This window comes from Diprion similis, chromosome 3 (genome assembly GCF_021155765.1).
Source record: "Diprion similis isolate iyDipSimi1 chromosome 3, iyDipSimi1.1, whole genome shotgun sequence".
NCBI classification, from domain to species: Eukaryota; Metazoa; Arthropoda; class Insecta; order Hymenoptera; family Diprionidae; genus Diprion; species Diprion similis.
Window position 1 is genome coordinate 11033100 of NC_060107.1, and position 13799 is coordinate 11046898.

General features: G+C 35.1%; 1 protein-coding gene across 5 annotated transcripts in view; it reads left to right on the forward strand.

Annotated features, from left to right (window-relative positions):
- The window catches only part of LOC124404226 (gamma-aminobutyric acid type B receptor subunit 2), a 160127-nt gene that overhangs the window by 101891 nt on the left and 44437 nt on the right, over positions 1–13799 (forward strand). For all 5 annotated transcript variants that reach the window (XM_046878185.1, XM_046878186.1, XM_046878187.1 and 2 more), the window contains exon 2: positions 3244–3381. In XM_046878185.1, coding sequence (XP_046734141.1) covers positions 3244–3381 — 138 coding nt within the window. The remainder of the gene's footprint in view (positions 1–3243; positions 3382–13799) is intronic.

A 13799-nucleotide genomic window follows, 5' to 3' on the forward strand; every position in this document is an offset into this window, starting at 1 on the left:
TTCAAACGAATTTATTCATAATTTTGTCGCATTTTGATTTGTTTTTTTTTTTTTTTTTTTTTTTTTTCTTATCTTTATCGCAAAGTTCCTCAAAACTTGTAGCAATAACAAAGCAACATATCAAATCGAAGAAGAATAATAAAATTCTATCGATATTGACGGAAAATACTTTGATCATTCTTCTAAATTTTTTGAAAATTAATCCTAACGTTTTGGATTTTTTTTTTCCTCATCTTCTCTTCCTTCGTGATGATTTGATCGTGAGAAAAATACGTCAGCCGGAACCAGAAGTTGTGGGTGAAAATTTTAATAGAATTAAACTGACAAAAGTTGTTCAGTTAAAATTCTCCTGCAGCCAGGTGTGACGAAGTGCTGCAGTTCCGAAAGTTTGAAATATTGTAAAAAATTAACTCACATAATTTATAAATTAAAGTTTGCCAACTTTTCCTCGGAGAAAGAGAGTTTCGCCTGCTTCCCCCCCCCCCCCCCCCCCCCCCTCCCCCTCCCCCCACGGATGGGATGGGTACGTACGTTGGTATACGCAGTTTAAGGGTCGGTTCGTACTTTGAAATGTTTATTTTCACGCGTAGATTACACCGAGTTCGCGTTACTGCCAACTATGAAATTCCAACGGCAGAAACTGGTGTTAATTAAATGCCAGTTCCTCTCCGCACGCTGCGATATTTATTCATCTGTCTCCCTCTCACTCGTTTTCAAGTAATTATACTAATCAACTCGAAGATTAATATCGCGGAGGACTCTGAATTATTATTATTATTATTATTTATCATCTACACGTAATATTCATCCCTAAGCTAATTACCCAGCTTTAGGTCTGATGGAAATATTTACCCTTTGAAAAATTGTGAGATAATCTATGAAAAAGTTTCATAAATTCAGACAAAATGTATCAGAAATTTCCTAGACTTTGAGTGATATCTTCAGAAAATACCTGGAATTTTTCATTAGAATTCCCACTGAAAGTTATTCGAAAAAGTTTTTTTCCTGTCTATATACTTTAATCCGATTTTTTATTCATTCGGGTAAATTGATTACCTTGGAAAAAAAAATTATTAAATATTTTTGCAAGTTATAGAAAAAACTTTGTGTATTGCCGACGTTGTGCAGAGAAATTTTTTAAAACGATTTATAAAAATTTTTTGCACCTCGCTGATATATTGTTTGCAAAGAATTTTCGGATATGGATTTTGCTCAGCTGTGGAGAAAAAAAAATGGGATTCTGTTAAACGGATGGAAAAGAAAAATATCTATAATAATAATTCGTTTAACTCGTTCCTCGCAGTTTTTTTTCCGCTGTCCCATTTTGCGACGATTTTTTCTTATGTACGAACCCAAACCGATGGAGCTGAAAAAATAAACTGTTAATTAAAAAAGTGAACAACTGTGAGATTTTCAGACAACACACGCTACTGGTCTCAGCTTTTTTCGGACGACAGTTATTTTTATCCCCGATGCCGATGGCGTAATTTTCACAATTTCACTCCCCCTTTTGCGAGATTTCTCTGCTGTGGACTCGGCAATGGACGGGTAAAATATCACTCGTTTTCTCACCCTGAGGCGTGTTTTCTGGAACCCCGAATCGAATACAGGTTATACGACTCGCCTGTACGTGGCGCTAAGCGGAAGCTAGAGGGAAGTTTATCGCTCCAAAAACACGGAGGTATAGACACTAGTCTAGTATTTGTAGTCTAGGCTAGTTCTTGTCTGTCTACCTAACTCCCAACTTCAAGACTCTTCGTCTCGTTTACAGAATTTTTATCGCTTCTCCACCCTAAATATCGATTTAAATTTTTTATTTGTCTCATTTTGGTGACAGTTTTTTTTGGAATTCCTTATAATTAATCGATATCACGTCACAGTCAATAAGCGTTGTAATTAATTATGTCGAAATTGTTAAGTTCTAAATTTTTTTAATTTTTGTAGAGAAGTTTATAAAAGAAACTTGGACTCCTCTCCTATTTTTACTGTGACTTCAAAGTCACAGTCAGTTATTCAGTCATCCTTTTCATAATATAATACTTAAGATAATTTTTTTATAATAGTTCAATAATGAAGGGTTTTCACGTTTTTTACATGTTTTAGAGATGAATACTGAGAGATTGAAAATATTCGAAATGGATTAGGCACGGAATCCCCCATAAATAGATTTTGTTTTCCTGCGGTTCAGACTTTTCCAGGGTTTTCAATATTGTCTCGAAATCATTTCACTTGATATAAATTAGCCTAAAAAAAAATTGTGTACAAGGCTTATGTTATGACTGTATATTGCAATTATTTGTTAAATTTAAACTTCACAACAATAATTTTTATTCGAATTTTCTTTATGGACTTTCGTGACTGAAATTTTTGATCGTTCCGAGCCAGAAAAAACTATTGTGTCCATATAAAAAATGAAAATAACAAGAATTGAATAGTCACTTCAATTGTTCAAAAATGACTGGTTTTATGAATTTATTAGCTTTGGACAGAATGATTTGATTCGAGTATCGATTAGCCGAGTTTAGTGAACAGGATTGGTTGTTTACGAGTGATATTTTACCGAGTAAAAAGAATTGAGAAAAGTTGAGATAACTCTACCTGACCAAAATATTAGAATTATAAAAAAGTGTAGAAATTTTTAACAGGGAAAATTTCAACCAATTGGCTAACCTAACTATTTCACCCCATAAAAATGCACCTTTCTCACCATTGAAATGTAAAAAAATGATGTATCACTCAATATGTAATTAAAAAAAAGGTGCGTAACGTTTCGATGAACGAAGAAGAAATGGAAATGAGCTAGTTATTTTGTCGCTGTTTCTCGTTGAGGCGTGAGAGGAACGTAATGAAAGAAAGTCTACGAAGGTGGAACAAATCGGTGTAGTACATTTCATGTCAGACCCCGAAATTTACTTTGCGAACTCGACCAGCTGGTTGGTGCGGCCTAATTAAGCACGAGTGGCACTGATTTATAACACCGTGTCACGAGGAATGTTCACAGTAGTGTTTCAAAATGTTCAGAACACAAATTTCACTGTAATACTCGGAATTAATTTTTTTCCTCGAATTTAGAAATACAAATTGATCGAGTTCTGATCCATTGACGACAAAAAACAGAGGCCACAAATTACGATAAATGAAATAGAAAAAATCCAATGCTATAAATCAAAGAACAATTGAACACCTGATGAACAAAAAAGTAGTAGAGGAAACCTGAATCTTATCTATTTTTTCTGTTGACAGTGCAACGCTGCGGTCGGCGTCAAGGCGTTCTTCGACATGATGCACAGTGGACCTCACAAGGTGATGCTGTTCGGAGCGGCGTGCACACAAGTGACGGACCCCATTGCCAAGGCCTCTAAACACTGGCGACTCACGCAGGTAACCTGCTTCCGCTTTTCCTTTACTCTGTAGATGAATAATTGACTTATCAAATTTCAAACGAAACATCCGATCTACTGAATAAAATATTTGAAACCAGGAATTTGCATTGATCGTAAACAAAATGTACGTCAAGATGTTGACCCGGTCGGTAAAGAAGGGAGAAAGTCGGTAAGGAAGAGACGATGTCGGTAAGGAAGAAAGAAAGTTGATAACCAAAAGAGACACAGGATTCTAAATTCGAATTTTAGCGCAGTAACGTGGAATTCTGTGTTATGAATCAAATTCCGCGGTTAATCACCCGAAGTGTAATTACGTGTTTAATTATTTTCCCTTGTTCGCAGGTAATCATTAGCGTATTGGAATTTCATTAATTATTGTACATTTCCAATTTTCTGCTCATGTGAAATTAATTTTGTTAAGAAATTAATGACTAAAATTCAGTATACTCATTGCATCCATAATTCGATTCTCTATTTGTATCTTTTTGCTTTTGAATCAGTCGAAATTCAATGAAGTTTGAATTATCTGCGAGTCCGCTGTTTTCTTTTTCATCTAATTTGTAGCGCTGTTAGTAGAATTTTCTTCGGATTTCGTGAATATTGAAAATTAATTGAGGAAAGAAATGTAATAATTTTTGCGAATTTTGAGGTGAATCATAGAATGAACAGTTTTTGCTTTGCTGCATTGTACGTTCCTACGAAAAATGTTGTAGAGAATAAGAAATAATGAAAAACTCTAAGAAATGTCTTTTGAAGTTTCTCAAAATACTTTTATATTTCTAAAAATTCTTTGAATTGAGATTTTTCTGACTACAGTCAAAAAATGTTCTCTAAATTGCCTACAGCAATTCAAAAAGAATCGAAAAACCGAAAAGATGCAAAAGAAACGCACACAATTTCAGTAAAACCGAATAAAAATAAAAAATTATTACCATGAATAATCATTTGTCACGATTCATAGTTGTTGAGCATAACTTTTCGTAAAAAATTTTCACTGTAAAGGGTAAAAGCAAATGATTATAAAACAATTGTGATATTAATCAATGTACATGTTCATTCGTCACACGTTCTCACCACATAAAGATAACGTAGTAATCGTAAAGTTTATGCATACATGATACATGTGTGTTATACCTGTGCACCTGAATATTTCAGCTTCATTAGTGGAGCTGAATATAAAATATTCATATTTCAGAGACGATCGCGATTTTGTAAAGGCAAACGTGCTAGTCTCTGCCGACATAGATTATAAGGGTGAAACTAACGTGTCTCATTACTCAAATGAATGCCAAACCCTCGCATCGTGTGGCCTGAAAAAATATCAGCTACTTTCCACACCGCTGTTGGTAATATCAGTCAGTCTACATACTTTTTTCATTCTTTTTTCCACCTGCATTGGAAACAGCAGAACCAAGCTCGTCCGGAGTTTATTGATTTTTCGGATTACCATTTTCGAATTGAAAATAGTCAATATTTAAAAGCTTTCGAGAATTCTCTTTTTTTTATTGTTTTTACCACTCATCGTTCAACGTTTATCTTTATTTTATGTATAATCGTTGTCGAAATATCATTATCATCAATAAACCGTGTTTTAATTTAGTTTCAAATTTTATACAGTCTGGCAAAGAAAAATATATAATCTACTTGCTTGTCGTAAGGAATCAATTCTATTCGAACATCAATTTTGATGTTCTTAGAGTAACTAGTTCACGGTTTTTGAGGGAATTTTTAGCGCTGCAACATATCCGTATTACAATTTTTCGAACAAATCTGAAAATCGCTTACAAATTATCTCAAAAATAAGAAAAAAATTATTTATCATCACCAAATCATTTTTTAACTTCATAATAATCGATAACTCTGTGAAAATTTTATTGACCATACAATTCTCTGGAATCTTTCACCAAACCGGACAGAATCACCTCAAATTGTAGTAGAAAATCGATTTGAACAGCGTAGGAGTACACAAAGAGAGTGAAAAAAAAAAGTTGTAATCCATTAGGTACAACGATAAAAAAACATTTGCCATTCAGAGCAGTCTGCACAAGTTATAGGAATCAATAAAATGGTCTCGAGTCCTTACAATATTTTTTCCCTCACTTTTTCTCATTTCCTAAAATATTATCCGACTCAGTTAATCCAAAGTTGAAAACCTTTCGGTACGTAAATCCAACATTCAATAACAAAATTCATTTTTCATGCGAAAAATAATACAAGTTCGATCATTTTGCGCATGCGCAGATAATGCTGCTAAGTTTCCTCTCAGCGTCTTATAACGCGATAAGTTACATCGAGGGGCTACCAAAACTGGCTTACACGTGACATGTTCTGCGGAATCTTATCCGTCGACAATAGATAATAACAATAAATTCGTCCAGTGAGTGAGACGAAAATGATGCTAAAACCTCGGCCGGATATGGGTCCATTGAAGCTGGACAAAGAGGGTGGCGGGGAAATGACGTGCAGCATGAAAGCCTCGCTGACAGGCACTGTCGTCTTCCGGCTTAGTTGTGTCTCTGCTCCCGCTGCATTACACGTGTCTGGACTAGGGACGAGGCTCGTAATCTCGTTCCATCCCACCGCTGCCACCATGGAACATAGCGTCAAATAGTATTTATACTCACCGTCCGTCGCTTTTTCTTCTACTTTTATTTCACTCTCTCTCTCTCTCTCTTCTTGTTATTTCCACTTTGTTTCACTCTCCTTCCGTCCGGTTGTTACTGTTATATTCACGCTAAATTTTCCGCTACCGAGTGGGAATTCATTAGAGAGCGTGTAGGGAACTCGTGAATTCTAGTCCTTCCTGCAGGATGAACCAACGGAAATGATGATGCAGATCGGCTTGTCCCTGCACTGGTAGACATTTTGCAAAACTCTGCAGACAATCTTTTTTTTTTGGGTTTTAGAATTGTTTTGACGCATTTTAATAATTCATTACAAAAAATGTCTCAACATTTTTTAGTATGTTTGAATAAATGATACTTTGAAATGATTTTTATGGGATAGTGGAAGTTCATTGAATATTCTACAAATTGGTTGCGCGTGAATTATTACTGCATAGAATTGAGGATTTACAATTAAAACTTACATCAAAAAATCGTATTCTTATTTTGAGACATTTTTTTTTTTTTTTTTTCTCCAACTTGCTCGAAGTAAAGTATTATTCTATTAAGTTTGAATTTTACAGCTAAAAAAAAAAGGGGGAAAAAACAGTTTTCCTACTGTGAAAATCACGATTTATCGGAAATTTGATCGTTTATTTGAACCCCCGTTTATTTTATCCCCAATAAACGTTTCACGATCAAAGAAGAAAATTGGGACGAAAAATTGCGACTCCACAGGCTCTAGTCTGTGACAAGCTATCGTGATTGAGTGAGTGAGGAGTATAATTTTGTTGGGCGTGAGTGCCTATCACGATGCCCGAGGCCTGTCGCCCTTGGGCAACGATGAAATGGCATTGCGAGTATCGAGGAAAGTGTCTGCACAGCGGACAAATTTGCTCATTCTTGTAAAACTACCGCGAATTTATCGCAGTGGGTATAGTGCCGAGAAATTACGGGTGGATTTGATCGCTCAGAAAACGTAACACATGCCTGGAAATCGACTGGAGTCACGGCATAGCGAGAATAAAGTCTTAACTCAAGGGAGTAGGTACAACAGTGCCGGGTATGGATACAGATTCCGTTACCGACACTTTCCCTAGCCGAGACACAAACCTTTTTCGAATTTTCGAATACCCCTCCCCCCCCCCCCCCCCCCCCCCCTCTGCCCCGTTATTTAATCATCCTAGAAAAAGGTTCATATCTTGGTTAGGTGGAGTGAAAAAAGAAATTCGATTGACGGTACTTGGTGAGCCCAATTGAACCTTGGAAATAGAAGTTGAAAGAATTGACTCAGTTCTGCAGTAAAAATTATTGGAAATTTTGAATTCACGTCAAAAGAGCCTGAAGAAATAAAGTTTAAGGGGTCTAACCAACTGACGACCAAAAAAAGGGTTTTTTCAAAAAAAAATTTAGATAAATTTTAACTGCTAATATTCGATATATATATATATATATATACTTTGTTGGATTTATTGAATACACTCTTGAATTATATTTAAAAAAATTGTTTTTATTGATTTTGATCACTTTTTATATCCACGAAAATTTTTGTTGAAAATCAGTCTGAAACAAAAATAGGTCTACGGTGTTGATGATTTTTTGGAGATGGTTAATCTGAAACCAAAACATTGAATGGCCTTGGAATGAATCGTACGATTTTTGATATTTGCAAAATTAACAAAATAGCGGCTATTTTTCGAAAAAGTTGAAAAAGACCGCTTTTGAAAATACAGATTTATTCATATTGGAAGAGAATTATCGGAATTTTTTCAAAAACTTTCTACAACTCTTTCAAGTTTGTAATTCTCCGGTAGTTGTGACGCATGATAAGGGCTCCTGTCGTGCAGCCCTTCGAATTTCCTTTGAGGGTTTCTGGCCCTGACACAGATTAGGCCTTGCTGAAGGGGCGTGAACATTAAAAGGCGTCTTTCGCTGTGTGAAGAGGGAATTTTACCACAATGCGGTTTCATTGTACCGCGCACAATGATGTGCGATAATCTTTTCAAGATCAGGCTATTTTTTATTCCACATGTTTTTTCTCTCTTTGTTCCTTTCGTATTTCTTCTTCACGGTTAATCGCAAAGCCCTGCATCGATTAAATTTGTTTTCGGAAATACATCACGGAGGTGAAATTTTACAAAATTTTCTTTGTTTTTGAATCTATAATTCGCTCTTCGAGGTTTTTCTGAATTTCTCGCTCGTGTGTGATTCTTGTGAGGATAATTTCCGCCATTCGATCATTATTACTATTATTATTAAAATTCTTATCGATGGTCTTCAGTTTTTTTAAAACCATTAACATCAACATTTCTGTACAATATAATATTGTTAATCATTTGTTACCAATTTTAATTCAATTCTTTGAAAACTTGGAAAAGAATGTTGCATTTTTATTTCTTCCAAAGTTCAAACGTCTGCGATTTGTTGCATGGCCTCTGATTTTGCAAGTCGCGTTTAGTATTTCAGCAGAATTTTTATATGAAAATAATTTCATGTCAAATGCTCTTTATAATTTTTGCCAACCCATCACTACATTCATCAGACAATTATCATGTCAATACTTCCGAATTTAGTACGATGATGTGGAGTAATCACTCGAGAGATCTAATCAACTGGGATAAGCTCATGAAGTAGAATGAGACGGAGAGCGTTATAGAACCGTTCGAGAATCGAGCTAAACTTGAAATTGGCAGCATTAGGATAGGAGCCACCCTCCACTATTCTGAGATAAATTTGTCTATCCGCAAATTAATTCCCCAAACCTACTCAGCGTGATGACCTTACAGTTTATTTCGAAAGCCAGAGTTGTACGCATCGAATCCTGCTGGAAAGATTAATTATCCCGCTAATCGTTAACGATCTTGCTATTTAATTACAGTTTACACCTGCAAGTAATTTTCAAGCTTTTCGAAGGCGTATGGTTAACGGAATTTCTATTCAATTTCCACACCTTTATCCGTAAATTGAAATACAGGATCCAATAAACAAAGATCAATAAACACTTTGTTCTACAAATAAGTTTAGAAACAAATGTAAGCGCCGTTTCACTCCGAAAACAAATACAAAAAACAAAAACAAAAAAAGGCAAGACTGCAAAAAATAAATGGAATGAATTTTTGCCACTGAAGACTTTTTACTTCCGGTAAAAAAAAAAAAAAAAAAAAAAAAAAGGAAACGGTGAGACTAGAGTATAACGGAGGGAATGAAAAGCGGTGATGTATTATATCGTCCGGGAATTCGTTCCTGAAAAGGAGATAAACAGAAAAGAGTTGTAAGCCTTTACGACAGAATCGGGGAAAATGCTTCGTCCCAAAACGCAGGGGTAGAAATAAACCTCGAAAGTACGAGCCTCTTACTTTCAGCCGATCCGTCGAGTTGAGCTCTCAACATTGCGCCAAACGACTCTGTCTTATTGATTTCCACTCGAGATCTTATTTTTGTTTTAATTTTCCTTTTTTAGCATTATTTCTGCAAGCGATTCAGAGCTAAAGTTGTGCAATCAAATTTCATCGTAGAATCAAACAAATGAAACTCGTGGTCGTTCGTTTGAATTTTTTTTTGAAATAATTCTTCTTCTCAGTATCAAAAATTAGACAAAAGCTTAGCAAGATTCATTGGATTTCATTTTAATATTGAGTTTGTCAACATTGCATCGATATATTGATTATTAATTGCTTATTGACTGTTAGAAAACAAAAAAATCAAGAAAATAAAGTTGAAGTAAATTCACAGAAAGTAATCATCTGAATAAAACGATCTATTATAAACTGAAAATCAAAGTATTTTGCGATTATTTTTCAACCGTATTGAAGGAATTACCTGATTAATAAATTACCTAACCTAACCTAACCTAATTTTTTCAAACATGTTGAAGCTATTCTACGTCTAAGCTTTTGTTTATAGTTCCAAAATCTCCTATTTTCATGTTTTTTAAGAAATCTTCGTAGCTTGCAAGTGAAATAATATTATGAATAATCAAGTTATGATTATTTCGTGATGAAATTATTAAAAAGTATGTATTTCTGGCCGATCAAATTCCGTAAATTTATCTTGATTAGCTCTGGTCCAACTTTTGGCCTAACGATCTATCATCTGATTTATTGTTTCGATGCGATTCGATTTTGAATGGAAAACGAGCATCCCGAGGATCCTAATGCCAGTAAACGACTTGATAGAACTCATCCATCAATGTTGGGAGTCGCCGTAATCCGGTGATGAGTATAATTTCCCCATAGCCAAGCGGGTTCCGAAAATGGTCAAGGTGTCGAATTAAGACCGCTATTCAAGCTCACCACCGTTGATCCTTCAATTTTCCCCCTAGTCCATGCCTTTCATCTCTCGTCAATTTGACAGTGAAAAAACTAGTTTGAAATTATCTGGAAAACTCTTTAGATTTTCAGAGAAATTCACAAGAAAATTATGGAAAATTTCGTTCATTTCCAAAACACCTTATGGAAGACATTTTTTTTTTTTTACCGTATCGGTATTGTTGAAGATTTTCTCTCTACGATTAGATTGGCTAAATGAAAAAGATAAATTCAGATCAAGTTTATTTGCAAAAAACAGTCTTTTGAATAAATAAATAAGTTATTACGAATGAAAATGGATCGAATTAACCAGAATTTCGATAATTTAGAAACTATTTCAAATGAAATATTTGTACAACAAAGCTTTTGTTTAAAATTTCAGCATTTCTTATCTCCTTAATTTGCTTCTTCTTAAGAAATTATTGCAGCTTCCGAATAAATAAATTTGATAAATATTCAACGTGCGTGTCTATCACGCAGTAAAATTGATAAAAAGTGTGAATTTCCGGTTGACCTTAAAGTTGATTGTTAATCAGTGTATTGAATATCCGTACCAACGCGTGTTTCTCATCGATTCGCGATGCCTGCCGGAAATCGATATAACCGAATACGGAAATTGACTGTGTCAAGCCTTGGAAACATATCTTCATTCACGCTAACGCTGCGGTTTCCGGTATACTCGATACGCCGTTCAACCAGATTATCTTAATCTGGCTGTCACTACAGAGATAGGAATTCAATTCATTCTTGAGGGAAAAAAAATTGAAGAATCACTGAAGAATTATTTGCTTCAACGTTCAGCTCTTGTTCCAAAAATTTCATCAAAAGAAAATCAAAGTGCAATGAAAAAATACTGCAAACTTGAGAAAGTCCTTTAAACACGCGAGCGCGTGTCGACCATTTTTTATCAAATTTTGAATACTCGAAATTGGTTGTCGACAAATCTTGAATTTAACAGTCATTCGCACGTTTCGGTGACGCTTTGCTGATTATTTGCCTCGCGAGGCATGCAAATGATCAGAAATTTAGACGTAATAGATTCCGTACTTGATTAGCTTCGACTTTACATCAAAGGAATTGACAGTCAGGTGCGAACGCTGATTAGCAAATACCTGCTTTGCTTGAAAGCCCAGTTTTACTGTAAAGATACAAAGATTCAGTTAGAATTACCCTAGTAAGAAAAATTCTCTGAAATTTCTTTCCATTTTTTTTTTCGCCACTTTTCAGAAGTATTCTATTCGGACGGACTGTGAAAAAAAAATCGATTTTCTGCATAGATTCAATAAACGTTTCAATAAAATATCTAGAAACTGTTAAAGATTGTTTGAGTAACTCTAAGAAATTCACCATCAGAGTGGCTTTTTAGAGTAGTCTAAAACTTTTCGAAAATAACCTTCAACACTATCGTGAAAGTAGCAACGAAAAAAACTCAGCTCTGAAAACTTTCGGAATCGAAAATTCGCTCAGTATTGGATCTTGAGAAGAGATTTCGAGCTGGCGTAAAAAAGTAATCAAATAAAACATTTGAAACCGAATCACTAGCTGCAATGCTTGATGATCAGCCTCAGAAAGGTGAAACTTTTAATTCCTATGGCGATAAATTCTTCTCCGCAAACCACTAATAAAGATGAAGTACCGTTCAGTGGCTGGGAAATCGAGAAATAGAGAAAGAGATAGAGAGAGAGAGAGAAAGTGACTGAAAACTCGGTGGGACAGGGAGAATGAAGACGAGTGGAAAAGGAAGTCGGCCACGCTATCGCGGTTCGAAAAACTTGAGTTGGTGGCAGCGGTGGGATAGCAGAGAGATATTGCAAGATTGAATTCTGATTTACTCGCGGGTTTCTAGTGTCTCTGGGGACGAGATTAAACGAATCGAAGATCGCTTTTATCCGCTGTTAGAAGGACATAATTCAGGGCGATTGCTCGATTTTCCATCACCGCGTCACGTGACCTTCAACCTTAATTCCGGGGGTGAGCCAAAAAGGACTCGGTGATTTAGGACGAATGAAGGAAAAATTTACTGAGTATTTTACTCTGTCGGTAAGGGTGGAAATGCGTTTGTAAAAAATTACTTTCAACTTTTTTCAATATTGAATGCACGGTTTTTTAGAGAAATATTTTTGCCAGGAACGTCTTACCCGAATGAGACAAAACTAATTACGACGAATTAACAAACTTTATCTCGTGATTGGGAAAATTTCTTATCCCTACTTACGAAAACTTTGTTCCCCTAAGACCAGAGGCTCGTGGATTAGCTCAGAAGCTTCATAATTTACAATTAAGAGGGTATTTACTACGTTCTCGTCTTCTTCTAATTTCCTATTCGGAACATGGAAAAATTTCCTATCTCGGAATTAGTTTTTGAAAACTGTAAAGCTAATATTTTTTAAATTTACAAACTAAAATTATTTTACTGTCTCTGATTTACCGATGAATTAAGAAAATATTAACTTGAAATTTCACTTCATTTTCACTATAAGATTAAATTGTAGACAAAAAAGTGTTTCAAATTCAAAATTGCAATTATTGGTTCTTCAGCTGATGATTATATGGGATCGTTATTTCTAGTTTTGCATAATGTTTCGTGCATCACAGGGAGAATTCAAGTTTTTACGTAAATTGTGAAGCCACAAAGGTCTCTCGCCTTTGCGTCGAGTTTTTTGTGATTAAACTTTTAATTGGTGCTTTGTGTTCTCTGTGGATAGCAAAAATTCTAGTCAACTCTTTGCGAATTTTCTCATCATACCAACAATCGCAGTCACGTGGTGAAAAATTTTCACGCTCATCTCGCAAACGTGCATTTAACGATAACGCGAGAGGTAAAATGTATCCAAAATTCGATCTTAAATAGTTTTATTTTCGTATCTGAAATTTAATAGATAAATAAATAATAAAAATAAGACAAAGAAAATCTTACGTTTCTATACCTATTACAGAACGCAGTTTACTTACGTGCCGATTATTAGTGAATTTAGGTTCAGTATTGCTCCGATAACCGAGCTATATTAGAAATTTGATACCTAATATCTTGAAAGGCTTTCGTGGTTATTGGCTCGTATTTGGACAGGATGTTGGTTATGCGATAGTAAAACGGTAGGTATTAACGCAATGGATCGAGCCAACTGTCAGCAATAAAAGACGGAAATCTGGAGAAACGATTCGGTGCGAGTATTCGAGACGATTTTCACATTTTTCCGATCACTACAGGTCACAAAACTATTTTCAATACTTCTTTCCCATTTTCGATTAGCCCGGAAAAGTGTATTTTCTACACCGGCAGGAGAATATATATATGCCAAAATTTTAAGTGGCGAGGAAACGTGTTGCGTATTTCGAAAAGTTGAATGTACGATAATCCTGATTTTTTTGGGGCATAACGGTCACTCAAAATCAGTATAAAAAGCCAAAATTGTATCCAGTCATTCACAAATCACAAATTAAAAATGTCTTAACTAGTTGAGATGACAATGTGTAATTTGTCACTGAACTTTGAGTTCTACTTGCAT